We start from the raw sequence: 16,541 nt of genomic DNA, 5'->3' as shown, positions 1-16,541 counted from the left end.
TAATAAGAGCCACAGTCTGAACCTCTGCTATCTGTCTATCTGAAAACAATAAGTTGTTTAATGCAGGCTATTATAATACAAGATAAGAGTTTCAACTTTTCTAGATAAATTAAAATTTTTAATAGTAATTTCTCAATTATAACTATATTAATAATCTCTAAAAATCCATGGAGAACCTCAAAACACAACTTCTTGGTACACAGACTTAGATATCAAGAGTGAGGTCATATTCCTCCAACCCACACATCAAAATCTGGCAAAACATACAGAGTGTATAATACCCTCAATACTATAAGCTAGTATGCCAGGATTACTGAGGACTTATTTTCAAACATGATTGGCAAACCAAAATGAAAACACGGACACTTACCAACTGAGACAAATGCTTCTCCTCTTCTTTTCTGGGTTCTTGAATTTAACAAAACTGTTCTCTCATTGTTTTGGCACGGAAGGAGAGAAGGTTCGGGATGACTCAGCAGATCAGAATCCGTCAGCTCATCATCTTCCATAAAAGCTTTGGCAATCTCTACTGCTTCTGTTTCAAAATAGTTTTCTGGGTCTTTGGAGTAAGTAGAACAAATTTCTATATTTGTTCTCACGGGAAGAATAGGAAACATTTCAGTTTTCCCAATTTCCATTTTTATGTTTTTAGGTAAAGCTTGTTCTTTCCCCAAAAGATGACTGTTCTCAGTAAGTGGTGTTTTGCCTCCTGATACCAACTGCTGTTTGTCTCGCTTAAACTGAGAGAGACATGGAGATACTTCAACAGAGTGAGTATTATCTGAAGAACCAATTTCACTGTTACAGTTATTCGATAATTTAAGTTCTTTATTGTAGGCTTTTTCCATTTGGGAGTTTACGGAGTGTTCTGGGGCTCTCTTATCAATACAGGAGAGAGGAAGTATTTTTGACACAGCTTGTCTGGATGTAGGTGAACAGTGAAGACCACATTCACTTCTGCTGAAATCAAATTCCTCTAACATCCCCTTAACTCTGCTTAAGGCACTTTCAGAAACTGGAACCTGTTTTCCACTTGCAGTACTAAATCCAGAGAAAGCAGATGATAGTACATTTTGCGGGGTACGTGTCTTAGTATTTTCTTCTCTTGTGACCTTCTCTGACTGTTGTTCAAAGGGTACTGTGGAAAAGGGCAACTCAGCACTCTCTTCTAGCTTAGAAAATACCTGTCTAGCCTTTTGTAATGCAGCATCTGACACTTCTATAGACTTCCCACTCGCTGTGCTAAAAATACCACAAGCATTTGTAGAAGAGACCAACTTGGGAAGTTTCCCCGTATGAAATTTACATACATCAGAAACTTTCAAATTAACCTGACAAGGTAATACTTCAGTAACTTTTCCTGATCCGGACATACTTTGGCTGTGTTGTAGAATATGCTCCCTTTGAATGTCAGCAAAAACCTTGTTTGAACACATACTATGTTCACTATCCGAGGGGTTAGGAAAAATATCCTCCGACGCATCCACTGCCTTATGGTAACCTGCCACAATTTTTGTTTGGCCAGTGCCTGATTTACTCTCAGTGTTTTGCTTAACAACCTGAGTGCAGTTGTCTGTAAACCTCTGTCTCCCTTTTGTTCCGTGTGACACGCTGACCATTTGACCACTTGCTGTACTGAATGCAGGTGGCCCTGCCTCAAAATTACTGGAATCAGACACGGTCACTTCCATGGCTGCATTTTCATTTTTGCACGGGGAAGAGTTAGTCACAAACTTCTGAACACAAATACTGTCATTTACAGTTTGCGGGTATGTATCTGCTTCTCTTATAGTGGATATTACTTCAGAAAAACCAGTGTTTTTTCTGTCTTTGACATTCTTCACTACTGGCTCAATTCGGGAATTACCAACTTTATTTTTTGAGAGAGATTCTGATTTATTATACACCTCATTGCAATGACAAAAATCAGAATAGTATGAATAGCTGTTAGACATGCTACTGCTACTTAAATAACTTGAATCTTGTTTTTCAGAGAGATGATTTTTTCCATTGTCAGTTATGACAGTGTTTGAGCAATTACCACATGAAGGATTTTCTACATAATCCTCAGGATATTCTTTTAAACATACAACCTTGGCAGCATTTATTTTTTCTGGTTGATCATCCAATTCTCCTTCTCTAAGCCATTTTTTTGCTTCAAGTAGTGAAGCCTGACTCACAGAAATTTTTCTCCCACATCTTGTGTAAAATGCCAATGCTGAATTTTCAACTGAACAAATGGACTGATTTGCGTAACAAGTTGTAGGACATTTTGCTGTTTCTTTTTCTACGGCTTCACATACTTTAATTTTAAGAGAGATACTATTTGACATTTGGAGATTATCAGTTTGTCTGCATAAATTATTACTTGAGAGCTTGGGTGGCATGGCAGTCTTGTTAGAAACAAGTTTTTTCTCCTCTAGAGAATTCTGCATTTCTTTGTATTTTGGGTCAGTTGTTATTTCAACTGTCTCACATGCTAATTCAAGCCCTTCTTCACATTCCTCTCTGTCCTTTAACATTTTTGCCCCTCGATGGCTAAAATCAGTGGCTCTACTATTATTATATTGCTTTTTTTCATCAAAAATATTTTTCACTTTGTCCAAAGATTCCTTTGCAATTTTCACCTTTTTCCCACTAGCTGTATGAAAACCCAACATGGTAGGTTCTTTGATCTTTTTGATTTCACATTCTGGTTCTGGTTGGAGAGTCAGTAATTGATTTTCAATACCAACTGGGTCACCTTCTTTCAATGTTTTCTCTTTAACCATATCTGTTTCCTCATGACTTGAAATGTCTATTTTGTTGACATTTATTCCAGAAAGGAATTCAGAATTCAAGGCATCTGAAAAGTTATTCAATTCTTCTTCTGCACATTTTTGATTAAAGAAATATACAACTTTATTTAATGAATCTTTGGAGATGCTGATATTTTTCCCACTTGCAGTCTGAAAAGATATATCAAAAATGTCAAAATCTTTTATGTTTTGCCCCATCTTATTAGCAGTCAACTCTTGTTTATTTGAGGTATTAACAAGACATGTTTCTTCAGCTTTCACAACTTCCAAACATGTTAAATCTGACACACTTTCTTTGACTCGAGTGTTTCCCTCCTTCATAAACTGGCTAGATGATTTTAGATGTATGTTGTGCTGATCAACACATTGCAAGACATTTTCAGTATTAGGGATACAAACAGTATCATTTTTATTTGAATCACTGCCATTAGAGTCTCCTAAGTTACAAATATTTGTACCAGCACCAGCATATTTGTCATTTTCATTTTCTGTGTTTTTCTTGTGATCTGCAGTATTTTCTTCAACAATCGTGCCAGTAGTCATTTCAATATTATTTTGTTGTATTAGTTGGCATTTACTATTGTTCTCATTTAAATTTGTATCATTGTTATAATTTTCTAGGTTAAACAATGAAAGAACAGAATCATTACATTTACTTGAAGAGAAACTTCTTGGATCTACTTCTGCAGAATATTCCTCACTAATATTCTCAATGTCCCTGAACAGTTTCATAGCTTTTTGCAGTGCTTCACTAGAAACATTCAGTTTTGTGCCACGAGCAGAATAAAAGCCTCTAAACTTCAGTTCGTTTTCATCTGTTAAATATCCAGAAGCACTTTTGTTACAGTTGGTTTTCAACGAGCAAACAAACTTTTGCTTACCTTCAAATTTCCTGCTGCTGTCTACCTGACTGATAGTTGGGGCATTATTTCTGAGATGAAGATCAATGTCTTTCCATTCCTCAGAAGTGGTATTCAAGGCAGGAATCTGGTTTTCAAGCATTTCAAATTGATTATTCTGTATCACGTGGCTTGGTTTTTGAAACTGTGTAAATTCAAACTGACTTCCTGATTCTTCCAATATAGTAGAAAGTTCTGTAATTTCTGCCTTTTGGCTAGGTGTTAAATTCTGGTTTGAACTAAAATCTTGCTTTAAAGATACAGTTGGAGGAGTTGTGTGACTATTTTCACTACTAGAAACAAATGTACTAATTTGTACACACCCAGATACAATGTTAGTTGACTGTGAATTAAGTGCATGAGGTTTTCTTAGTTTCTTTTGATTTTCTGATGATGTATTTACAATTTCAACACAAGCTAAATCAGTATAAAAATGTTCTTCGATATCTTTGAAAAGCAGTTTACCTTTCTTAATGTTGTGTTCAGAGAGTTTTATCTCTTTATTAGAAGCTGTTCTGAAGCCATTTCCAAAATTGTGATTTGAAATGGGATCTGCGAGTCCTGCCCATTTGTCCATGTAATTATTATTTCTATTTGATTTCTTATCTATATCCAAGGAGATGTCTGATTTTGAATCTTCACTTAGAGTCCTTTTTAGTTGCTGTGTTACATTATTTCTGTTCTTCTCTGTAAGATCACGGACTATAGTTGATGAATCAAAATCTTCTGTAATGGACACTCTGACAGCTTGTTTGTCATCGATACCTGTACCTACTACGATGGTAGAGTTCTTTAGAATAGGTCCTCTTACAAAACTGAGGTTAGCCTCATGAAGTTCCTTAGTATTTTCTAAAACAAGAATATTTGTTTCAGTAGTTGTTTCAAAGACAAAATCATTCTCATTGTCCTGGAAAAGTTCTTCAGAGTTTGAATTGATAGTTATTTTTGGAACTGAAGTTGTCTCTTCTTGATCTCTCTGGATTACTGTGAGACTTGTATTTTGGTTGAATTGTACCTTAACAGAAGATGATGCTACAGTTACGTATTTTTCAGGTGACAACAACTCAGCTTTTTTAGAATTTTCATTTAAAACACGTATTTCTTGATTCTTTTCCATGGTGATATTTTTGGTTAAATCAAAACCAGCTTCACAATTCTTATCTTTTAGTTTCTCTAATGTTGTATATGATTCTTTTCCTCTAAAAATCACAACTGGATTTGATGGAGGATCCTTGGAGCTGGGAGTTAAAATACTGGCCTTATCATGGTTATAGAAACAGCTTTCCTGGGATGGAAAGTGAACACTACTATATTGTACTTCTGAATGTGGCATTGCAGGAAAGACATTTTCTTTTATGTCTGAAACGCTTTGGCTTTTTGGGTCAGCTTCACAATGTTTTTCCTGCAAGCATGAGAGATAATCAGTTTCTGTGGTTATAAATGACTGCAGTTTTTCTTTATTAACTTTTGCTTCTTTATAATCAAGATCCTGACATATAACTTTATTATTATAAGAACTGCTTTCATTACTGGAATATTGTCTCAGATTTGTTCTTAAAGAGCTGGTTAAAGACAAAGTTGGTTCTTCAGAATCATTCTGTAAACAGCTGTTTTTGACAGAAGAATGTAATAAACCTAAGCATAAAGACACAAAGTGACAAAATAAAATTAAAGTACCATCAATCACAGTCACTAAATATTTTCTATCAAGTTAAAATTCTTATTTTCTAAAACAATTACATGAAAAGGAAGAAGTGAATGTCAGGTTTAAAAACAGAAATAATTCTAGATATTCTTTATTTTGAATTTATTATATTTTCCAACTAAAGATGAATAGGACCTAGTATTTTTTTTAAATATGTATCGACTCAATCAAAATTAGTATGTCGTTTCAGAAAGCAGCTAGCTACCATGAGTAAAATTCAAAGTAATTATATTAGAAAATTGGAAAAAATTCATTGCTAATATTGATGTAATAGAAGGTTAAAAAGCAAGGCAAAGGAAAGGAATTAGAAAACTAACCATTTCCATTAGTTAATTCAGTCTTTCAAATTGAAAACACACACACAAAAAAATCAACCTTTAAAACCAGGTTCTACATATGAAGGGCCTGAAAGATGACTTAATCTCAATTATAAAGGTAAATTAACCTGCTCTGTTCAGTTAATTTTAAAAGCCCTCTGAATTTCCTATTAATAAGTCAAAATTACTCATTTCATTTTCTTTCATCAGTGACCACTACTATATATTAGGTTTTAACTGATACGTACAGCATTAAACATTTTTCTCTGGAAATTAACCGAAATCTCAAACAGTTCCTCTGTATGCCAGTTCCACCAAACCCATCAGTTGTTGAGATGTTATAACCCACTAAAATCTTCTCACAGGGAGCTAAAATCACTTTTAACATAGAATTTAGCTACTGATGATATGAACTGTTGCTCAAATAAAAAATGAGTTTCATTGTGCACACTCTGGACACACAGAGATACAGTAATAACTCGAAGCAATCTCTAAATATTTGAGAAAATTATTTAACAATGATGAAAATCACTACTTTATTTAGGACTAGCTTATATTTAACTTAGCTAGCAATTAGCTCTTTTTTTCGATTGTTTTACATGCTTTAGAGAAAATACATAGTCAACAGCATAACACATTTACAGAAATGTCCAATTTGTATACAATAAACACTGGGAAATTAAAGCAGGAAGTATGTAGCCAGGCTCTTGATGCTTATAAATCACAGGCTGTGTCTTAAGAGTGATCATTATACATATACCATGCAAACTGATTCAACAAGTTTGAATGAAATGATTTTGAACATTTGAACATTGATAATCAAAGGCCTAACTAAACAATAACAATATAAGGTGATGTCAGGTATGTTGACATCACTTGATATTGAATACAGTTGACCCTTGAACAACATGGGTTTCAGTTGAGTGAATCCACTTATATTTGTATTCTTTTCAATAAATACGCAGTCGGCCCTCTACATCCTGGGGTTTTGCATCTGCAGATTCCCAACCACAGATAGAATACACTGTTTTCAATCCATGGTTTGTTGAATCTGCAGATGCAGAGGGCTGACCACATGCATTGTTCCACGCCATTTTATATATAGAGGGACTCGAGTGTCCAAGGATTTTGATATTGTGGGGGGATGTCCTGGAACCAGTGCCCAGCAGATATCCAGATATGACTGAGTTTTGGGGTAGTCAAAAGTTACACTTGAATTTTTGGCTGCGCAGGGATCGGAGCCCTTAACATCTCTGCATTGTTTAATGGTCAACTGTACAAGATACAGAGATTTTAAAAAACTACACAAGAAAACCAAATATACTACAGCAGGAAAGCAGGCAGTATGTTTCAAAAGAGACTAAAGAAAGAGATTCACATATTCAAATAAGAGAACTTGTCACCATCCATAAAACTCTATGTACTATTCCCACACACAGAAAAAAAGGTACCTGAATCAGCATTTGTAACCGTTGGTGGTGCTTCAAAAGAATCTGATTCAAATTGGGCTGAATAGTTAGGTAATTTTGATTCTTGGTCTTTCTGCATTTTTAGTCCTTGATAAGATGTTTCATGATTTATAGGATAAATAAACTTTTTAGTTTTCTTTCTCAAAGAGGATATTAAACTTGTATTCTTCAAAGCTACAGAAGTGTGTTTGATAGTGGCTGGCCAGCTTCCATTATCAACTGAACTTGCATATAAAGAACTCTCTTTCTGTGAGCAAACAGTATGTATTTCCAACCCACTTGCAGAGGCTTCAGGTTCTTCTTTAAAGTTTGGATCAGTTACATTATTTGAGAAAATTGCACTGGATGTCTCTTCAGGTGATTCTCTGATCCTGAATATAGACTTTTTGATATCCTGAAGTGGAGAAACTATCAGGGAAGTTTCAGGTACTGCGTGCTTTTCCACAAGAGTGGAATCTTCATGAGATCCAAGACACTGTCCGTCATCTCTCTTATTTACCACTGTTTCCTGAGTTAGTATCGTCTCTGTTTTTGGTTCACTTGAAATATGTGACAAAGAACTTTCTAAAGTAATGAAGTCGGTATGTACTTTCTCTTTGACTATGAGATCTTTTTCTAAATTATTTTGGTCACAAGAAGAAATATGCAGTAGGGGTATTTCTTCCATCTGGGTTCCATTTAGACCTGAGAGGATTAGCTGAGACCATTCAGAGGCTGAAGAGTTTACAACTTCTTCGGAGATCATGTCACTTCCATTCCCAAAAGGCTTCTGATTTGTTATATTTGAATCAAATGGATCACTGTCATTTGGTTCCATTTCAGATACAAATGAATGTTTATTTTCTTTTATTTGTTTTTTAGCTTCTTCACACTCATCGGTTTTTGTTTCATTAAAAATATTTTTCCTAGTCTTGCCAGCTTTTATTTTTTGAAAATTTCTTGTTTTATATTGAGAAATACATAATGAAAAATTATCTCCAGAAACATCGGCAACTTTTTCATGTATGTCATCTTCTAGGACATTTGGCATTGACTTTCCAAAATGGTCTTTGCAGCCACTTACTTTACCAAATGAATTCTCCAATCCTGTTAAAGTTTAAAACAGTAGCATATTTAATAACATTTTGTAATACAACCATGTAATTTATAGTATTCTCACAACCTTTTTCATAGAAATAGTATATACTAAATTACACATAATTTAACATTTAAAGGGTTATCTTCAGTGCTAGATGTTTTTTTGGGGGGAGGGGGGCACACCACCCTTCCCATGTTTCTCTGATAAAGACTGACTCCAATGTCCCGAAAGCCTTTTATTCATACTCCAATCTCCAATCATGTTTCTTTACCAACTCTACACAAACTCACCCAATCTTACTATATATATACATATATATACATATACATATACATATACATACATATACACACACACACACACACACACACACACACACATATATACAATCTAACATCTAAAATTTATCAAACCAGATGTTCCAGATTAATTTGTGGCCCTACAACTGAAAGTAAAATCTGATTACACACACACACACACACACACACACCCCCCAGATATGCAATCCTACACATTTATACAGACATACACACATGCTAAGAAAAATGCAATATTCCCATGACCCGATTAGGTAATTTTTGATATATCTGAAACCATATTTATTTTCTAATTAGAAAATTAGGCTTTCACATTTTGTTAATTATTAAGTCTCATTCTTCATCTGTAAGTTTCGAGTAATGGGTTTTGTTTTTGTGTCACAGCAGCATCTTGAATAGTGTTATCTCGCATGACATTTAAACATTTCATCTAAATTAAGTTAGTTTGTACCCTCAATACTGTATTCAGTCATCAAGAAAGGAGAAGCAATGTGTTTTCTCTTTAGGAGGAGCAATATTTCAATTATGTCAGTTAAAAACAGTAGTTCAATTAAACATAAGGACTTACCATGACTTTTAGCTTCTCTTTGATTTTTGTTTTCATTGTCTAGCCCAGAAGGGATAAACCAATTATTTTTCTTCAGATGTTCATCATTGATAGAAAAATAGCTTTTCAAAATCTGCAAGTTATATTTTAAAATTACTCATATGGGGTCTCTTTATATATATATATACAACTTACTATTGCATAGATAGGTAGCAGAGTTTCAAAGGAAATCAGAGTAAATCACATATGGGAACAGGTTTAGAGACTTTCTCAAAGGCTTAGATAAATTATAAATTAGGGAGTGAAAAAATGCAAGATCAGTAATTTTTCACGGCATCCTACAATTATAAGCAACTGCAACAGCATAATCAATTTATCATATTTACTTACAGCAGTAGTATCATTAGGACATACAGCTGCACGTGCTTCTTCATCTCTGACTGGAAAAAAAATTCAATACTGTATCATATACATCATACACTAAAGTTAATGCAAAAACTTACGTATTCTTTTTGTCAGACATGAAAAGACACATACACTATTGGATGACATGATACATCTGAAACAAAATGAATTGACCCAAGTAGAGTAATTAGAAAGGTCAATCAACATAGTGAATAAGGTACATTCACTTCCTTACTACCAATCATAACGTGGTAAGAAATTATGACTTAGTGATCCTGACTTTAATGTAATATTGTCCACAAAGACTTGGAGAATCAACTAAAGCTGTGAGGTCATGACTTAAAAGCTAAAGCTTTTAGACTTTAGCATTTATTTAGATAATGGTATAGTCTAAAGGCATGTCATATGTTAAACATTTCTTACTTTTCAACATGCTTTTATTTGTATTATTTCATCTGAGCAACTGAAGAATAAAGTTAAATTTCTAGCTAAAGGAAATGGAATGTATTTTAGCTAGAATAATAATAAAAAAAAAAATCCTGGTTTGCATATAATTTGACTCCTATAGAATACTACTTAATGTACTTGTGATTTATCCTAATCTACACAAAATAGAATAAAACTACTCTGAACTAACACACTTATCAAGGACAGTATTGACTAATCTAATTACCATCTAATTATATTTTCATGTTTTCTTTTCAAGAGAGGCATTTTAGATGGCAATTCATCACCGTCATCTACCTCCTTATGAAATACACATTGACAGTCTTACCTATAAGCACAGTAGCACTGAGGGTTGGTGGTGTGGCCAAAGAACTTGACCAAGACATATCAGGATCCACCTCAGCTCCTAGACTTTCAGAAATATGTTTTGGTGTCTGACCCTGGTAATAAAGAAAATAGTTTATTTCATAGAAAGGCACTGATGATTAAACATATTTTCTCATTCACTTATTTTTTTCATTTATCATTTACTGAATGCCTATGTGGGACTGTAGGTACGTATCTGTAAATCCCAGGGAAAAGTATGACACTGTTGTAAAATTCTCAATTACTACACAATAAAGTAGGCAGAATATTTACCGTCAGAAGCTTTGGTGTATGAAATAAACATCCACATACCACTGGAGGTAAAACAAGGAAAAAATTACTAAGTTTTATTTTTATTAAAATTTGTAACATTTAAAAAATAAAAGCCTTGTTTTTAATCATACCTGACTTTTCTCTTTGTGGTGTTACATGTATACATCGCAGAACACCAGGGCTAAAACAAAACAAAACAAAACAAAACAAAACAAAACAAAACAAATCCCTCATGATTCAAGAGAAAACAGAAATGGCAAAAAAAACAACTAATCTTATTAAAAAAGGACTCTCAGTCATATGTCATATTAATTGCAATTATAACGCCCGTTGAAAGTAATGTATAAAGTACTTACAAATTTCAGCTGGTGGGAACTGTATATTTTGAATTTAAAAATTATATAAAGTGAATCTATAATAGCATCACATTCTCTCCAATGATTCAAAGTACACAATTTATTTTAAACTGATAATTACAAGGGCATTGTTTTTCATCATTAATTTTTTTATCATTAATATTTTTGTTACATAAAAACTTCATAGAATATACAGAAAAACCAGTGAATTCAACATTGTAAGAAAAACAAAGAAATGTTTCTAATGCAAAAATGACTGTATTAAAGAACTCAGCCTAAAAGGAGATTTTTAAAAATATAAGTTACTCTACCAGGCTCTCTGCCAAAATATTGTGTAAACATTAGATGCATTTCTATAAAACAAATTATCATATGAAGGAAAATGTTTAAGCATTTTAATATAGTAGCTCCATCATACCTTTCACTAAGACAAGAATTTAGAGGTGGGCTGGTAACATCATTTGCTTGATCCATTTTAGCCTTCATTGTGCAACTTCTTTTATGCTTACTATTGGTACTATCCTTTCCTGGAACAGTACAATAATTCAGTGAGGATGTGTATGCTCTGGACTGTGAATTTTCATTCTCTGGAAGTATTTAAAACAAAAAGTCTTCTGTACTGGAAGGAGAACGGATGAGGAGTTCAGTCTGAACTGGCTCTCAGTTTGCTGAGCCTCCCCAAAAGGGACGTCTGCCCCTATTATATGCTTACTATAACAACCATAGTAAACATATATAATAATATGCATAAGGCACATGGGTCATGCAACCAAGATACAGTTTTAACCTCAAGGAGTTCAGAATATAGCAGGGGGAATTTTTTGAAATGTGCACAAGTGGAAGACAAAGTCGAATGTGATATGTCCTTTTATTAAGTGTCACACTACTACAGTATCATGGAGAAACAGAGTAAAGGAAAAGACCTTTATTGAAAACCTACCAAGGTACCAAATCTGACCCTATTACTTTTCTGCTGAAAACCTTTCAAGATCTTGTTCTCACAATGAAGTTCAAACTCTGTAACAAAACTCCCCGGTATCAAGACCTTCACAATCTGTTGTTTTAATTTCTATGACATTTTTTCACACTTTACTTTTCAGTTGTACCCAACCACCTGCATATCCTGCAAGAATGCTCTCTTTCCCTCTAGGCCTGTGTACAAACTGTTTCTTTCTCTCTCGTTTTATTTCTCTTGACCTGGAACATCCTCGTTCAGGCTGCCATTTGGAAACTATCTCCTCCAGAAAACTTTACTGGTCCCTACAATGAGATTAAGTGACTGCCCCTCTATGTGCTCCCTGCAGTTTTATTACACGTTGTCCCGTTTTCTCTACTAGACTGTGAATTCCCTGAGGTTGACATCTCGTCTTATTTATCACTGTATCCTCAGCAACAACAATAATTACCTGATATGCTATAGTTACTCCACCAATACTGGCTGAATGAATTAGCAGTGAGTAGAAAAGTGGGTTGTAGGCAGCAACACATACTCCTGCTATTCTCGCTGACCACATCTGCTTTCTGGGTAGGGTGTGGAATGCTCAGACAGGGCTTTTAAAGCTGTATGTGGCTCTATCAACTCCAATGTACAGTTTTTCAACATTCCTATTTTATGTATTACAAATTGGAACCTTGAGGCATTTATATTATTCTTAAAAACTGCTTTTAAAAATAGTTGCTTTAATCGATCCTATGACCTCTAACTTAGAGAAGCTTTGGGGGAAATAAGCTGTAATAAGTGTTACTAAAATAAAGCAAAGACCAAACTGAAAACGATTTGTAGCAGCATACACAAAACACTGTGTTATATTCTCATTTCTCAAGTAACAGGGAATAGACAAAATCGGTAACAAGCCAAATGGACATGTAACTTAAAAACCTCAATTCAACAAAATATCCAACCTCTTTCTCTAATGAGAGTTTTAGTTAAAGATATTAAAATGTAGCTAACCTTATTTTTTGAAATTTCACCTTTCCCTGTTCACTTTAACAAAGATCCCTAAAAGAAAAAACAAACAAAAGGACTTAAACAATAATCCAAACCATGAGATACCACTATACACCTATTAGAATGACTAAACTCCAAAACACTGAATCCACCAAATGCTGGCGAGGACGTGGAGCAACAGGAACTCTCACTCACTGCTGGTGGAGATGCTAATGGTTCAGACACTTTGGAAGACAGTTTGCAGGTTGTTACAAAACTAAACATAATCCTAACGTACTATCCAGCAATCATGCTCCTTGATATTTATCCCAAGGAGCTGAAAACTTAGGTCCACACAAAAACCTGCATAGGGGTTTATAGCAGCCTTTATTCACAATTGCTAAAACTTGGAAGCAACGAGACATCCTTCAGTTGGTGAGTATATAAACAAATTGGTCCATCCAAACAATAGAACATCACTCAGTGATAAAAAGAAATGAGCTATCAAGCCATCAAAAGACATGGAGGAACCTTACATTGTTAAGTGAAAGAGGCCAGCTTGAAAAGGCTACATATACTGTATGATTTCAACATGGTATATGACATTCTGGAAAAGATGAAACTTTAGGCAGTAAAAAAGATCAGTGGTTGCCCGGGGTTTGGGGGTGGTGGTAGTGAATTAGAGCTCATGGGGGATTTTCAGTAAATCTGTTCTGTATGATACTGTAATGGTGGACACACAACATTATATATTTGTCAAAATCCATAGCCCCATACAAAGAAACCCTAATGTAAACAAAGGACTTTAGTTAATAATAAAGTGTCAGTATTGGCTCAGCAATAAAAAGAAACCGAACTGTAAAACATGAAAAGCAAAAAAATGAACCAGGCAAAAACAACTCCATACCCAAATAATCATTTCCCCCAAAACTTGAGACTCTCATAAATAAGCTGAATAATGGTAAGATAAACTCATGATTTGAACACAAAAGGAAGGACTACTGCGAAGCAGAAATATTAATAGCACATTTCCTCATGGAACGCTAGGGATAACTCTTTAAAAACAGCTTAAGTCTTACTCTTACATTTCAATACTGAATTTAAAGTAAACTTAAAAACAAAAAGTCTCAAGAGACTAGTCAACAGGATTATTGATGCGCTCTAACCTTGAAGTCAGCCTCTGACTGAGTCATTCATCCCTATCCTCCCCGGCTTAAAGACGGCCGATTCTAGCAGGTTACAATTAGAGAATAAACACTGACACTAGCAGTCTATCAAGGCTCAGGACTCGGCATAAACTGGTTGAGGGGGCTTTTCATGACCGCATTAAGACAGACGGTAGGTAGATTGCTGCCGCACGATGCCCACTATGTGGCACTTGGTACATGCCCATTGTAGCACCTACAATCCCAGTACATTTATTTATGTATCTTCTCCCATAAAGACTGAGGTCCGAGAGGTCAAAGGTCACCTTACTCATGTTTATATCCTTAATGCCTAGCAAGTTGCCAGGCACAGTGAGCACGGAATAGTGGTTGAATGGATGATTCCTTTTTCTGGGTTCTCCTTGGCACTTCCTCTGCTGAATACCCCGTAGGCCTCATCAGAATCAATTTTCTCACCACACGTGATGATTATCACCTCCCAGACACATACCTAGTTAATTCCTACAGTTCTCTCTCCTGCCTGTATTCTTTCTTTCAGTCTTATATTTCCCAAAGCCTCAGGACATCTCCACCTTAACATCCCATTACTGTCTCAAATTGCAGGCCAAACGCAATCTAATTTTTTCCTCATCCTTTCAAATCTTTTCCTTCTCCAACCATTTCCTCCAGTGCTTACAATTTCTATGAATGTCACCATTATATTTCAACTTTAGTCGGGCTCCAAACCTGTGATTTAATCCTTTCTTTCAAATTATCCATACCTAGTTCATTGCAGGGTCCTATAGTTTTCACTTTCCACGTCCACTTTTACTCTAATTCAGGCACTTGCCCCTATCACTTGGCACATATGTCCCACTGACCTCCATGCCCATCTTCCCTTTTCACAGGAATCACCCAGTTACTTTAAAATGTACATTCATGGGCTCCATTCCCAGATTCTAATTGAACAGCTTGAGATCAGGGCCTGCAATCTTCAATCTTCCCTTTCAGTCAGCACTTCAGGAGATTCTGATTGGTCCAGGCATCACATTTTGAAAAATACATCACCCAAGACAGCTGTCAACAGGCTTTCTCAAGCAATACAAATATTCATTTTTCTATAAACATTTCCTGAATACTCAGTGTGTATGTCACTTAGCATCCAATAACATACAAGGAAATCTTCGCCTATTAACCGTATCTCCTTTGTACGAGTATTTTCCAGTACCATTAATTTCTTCTTTCACAGCATTTATCACACTATAATTGCTTATGTAAATCTCTTCACTAGAAGATAAATGAAGATCTGAAAGATGAATCTATTTTAGCACATGTACTGCCGAAGTGAGCACTGAAAGATGAATCTAAGTCAGCTAGACAAAAAGGAAGAAGTTCTGTGCAATTAGCCAGAGCCGTGGTCTCAAAGAGAAATTCCGTATGAATGAACGGTAAATTGAGGATGGTGGGAGGGGGGTTATGGCAAGATGAGGCAAGAGTTAATGAGACCAGATGATAAAGGACCTTGCAATCATATTAAGGAATCTGGATTTTATGAGGGCAAAAGGGAGGGAGGTAATCAAAGGTTTGAAGCAGGAAGAAGCATGATCAAATTTGGAGGTGAGTTTTCTGCTCAATAACCTATCAAATAAATTCAATTTCATTAGCCTGGCACTCAATGCCTCCTTCTAATCTGTTCTTTTTAGTCTTAGGTTGTTTATTGGTCCCTGTCAGACACAACACTCCAAACAATCTGTATTTGCTATTCTCTTAACATATTCTTCTTTATGTTCTTCCCTCTGCATAGAACACTATTACTCTATCCCATTTTCAAGTTTCTGAATCTCACCTAGCCTTCAGGATTTAAGTCAAATGAATCACTTCCAAATTCCTCCAATACTATTTATGCTTTCTTCTCAACTCATTGTACTGTTCTTTTGACATGTATCACATTCAACCTTAGATTATTTGTTATCTGTGTACTGTTAATTTCCCTTATTAGAGATAATATTCCAAAGGAAGAGGATGTTACTAACTCAAGCAGGTAATAAGTATTTCAATGACTGAATACATAATCTTATTACATGATTGATTGGAAATAGCTGACACATAGGGGAACCGCTACCAAATCAAAGGACATTTATAGAAAACTGATAAAAATAATTTGTCCTTTATGATTGGCTCCAGAAATACAGTTTAATTAACATCAAAACAAGTCCTAGGTTTTTTTTGTATAGGAATGATATAATTAGCAAGTTTCAGTAGGCAGGATGTATTAATCAAAAGTGGGAGAAAAAGGAGCATTTATTAAGTACTTACATTATTTTATTCAATCCAAACTTATCGGATATTATTTTCATCATCTCCATTTTTAGGTGGGGAAAGTGAGGCCAGAGAGATTGATGTGACCAACATGACACAGCTAGTGACAGAGCTGGGATTCTGAACACAGGTTTGTCTGAATTCACATTTTTCACTAGTCTGCATCACAGTAC

The 16,541-nt window shown here is 35.0% G+C and overlaps 1 protein-coding gene and 1 long non-coding RNA gene across 2 annotated transcripts in view; one reads left to right on the top strand and one right to left on the bottom strand.

The window, feature by feature from the left end:
- BRCA2 (BRCA2 DNA repair associated) overlaps nt 1-16,541 on the bottom strand; it is a 56,030-nt gene that overhangs the window by 36,266 nt on the left and 3,223 nt on the right. Inside the window, exons 4-11 of the mRNA XM_019749583.2 lie at nt 11,396-11,504; nt 10,753-10,802; nt 10,622-10,662; nt 10,311-10,422; nt 9,521-9,570; nt 9,152-9,263; nt 7,171-8,274; nt 371-5,332 (exon numbers count right to left, since the gene is read on the bottom strand). Of these exons, the coding sequence (XP_019605142.2) occupies nt 371-5,332; nt 7,171-8,274; nt 9,152-9,263; nt 9,521-9,570; nt 10,311-10,422; nt 10,622-10,662; nt 10,753-10,802; nt 11,396-11,504 (6,540 nt within the window). The remainder of the gene's footprint in view (nt 1-370; nt 5,333-7,170; nt 8,275-9,151; nt 9,264-9,520; nt 9,571-10,310; nt 10,423-10,621; nt 10,663-10,752; nt 10,803-11,395; nt 11,505-16,541) is intronic.
- LOC141571083 (uncharacterized) lies at nt 463-16,539 on the top strand. Its single transcript, XR_012495627.1, has 3 exons — nt 463-566; nt 653-770; nt 16,422-16,539. It is a non-coding gene; the product is annotated as an uncharacterized LOC141571083 (long non-coding RNA).

Source organism: Rhinolophus sinicus, linkage group LG04 (genome assembly GCF_036562045.2).
Source record: "Rhinolophus sinicus isolate RSC01 linkage group LG04, ASM3656204v1, whole genome shotgun sequence".
NCBI lineage: Eukaryota > Metazoa > Chordata > Mammalia > Chiroptera > Rhinolophidae > Rhinolophus > Rhinolophus sinicus.
Note: the sequence above shows the minus strand (reverse complement) of the source record. Positions and strands in the feature narration are given on the sequence as shown.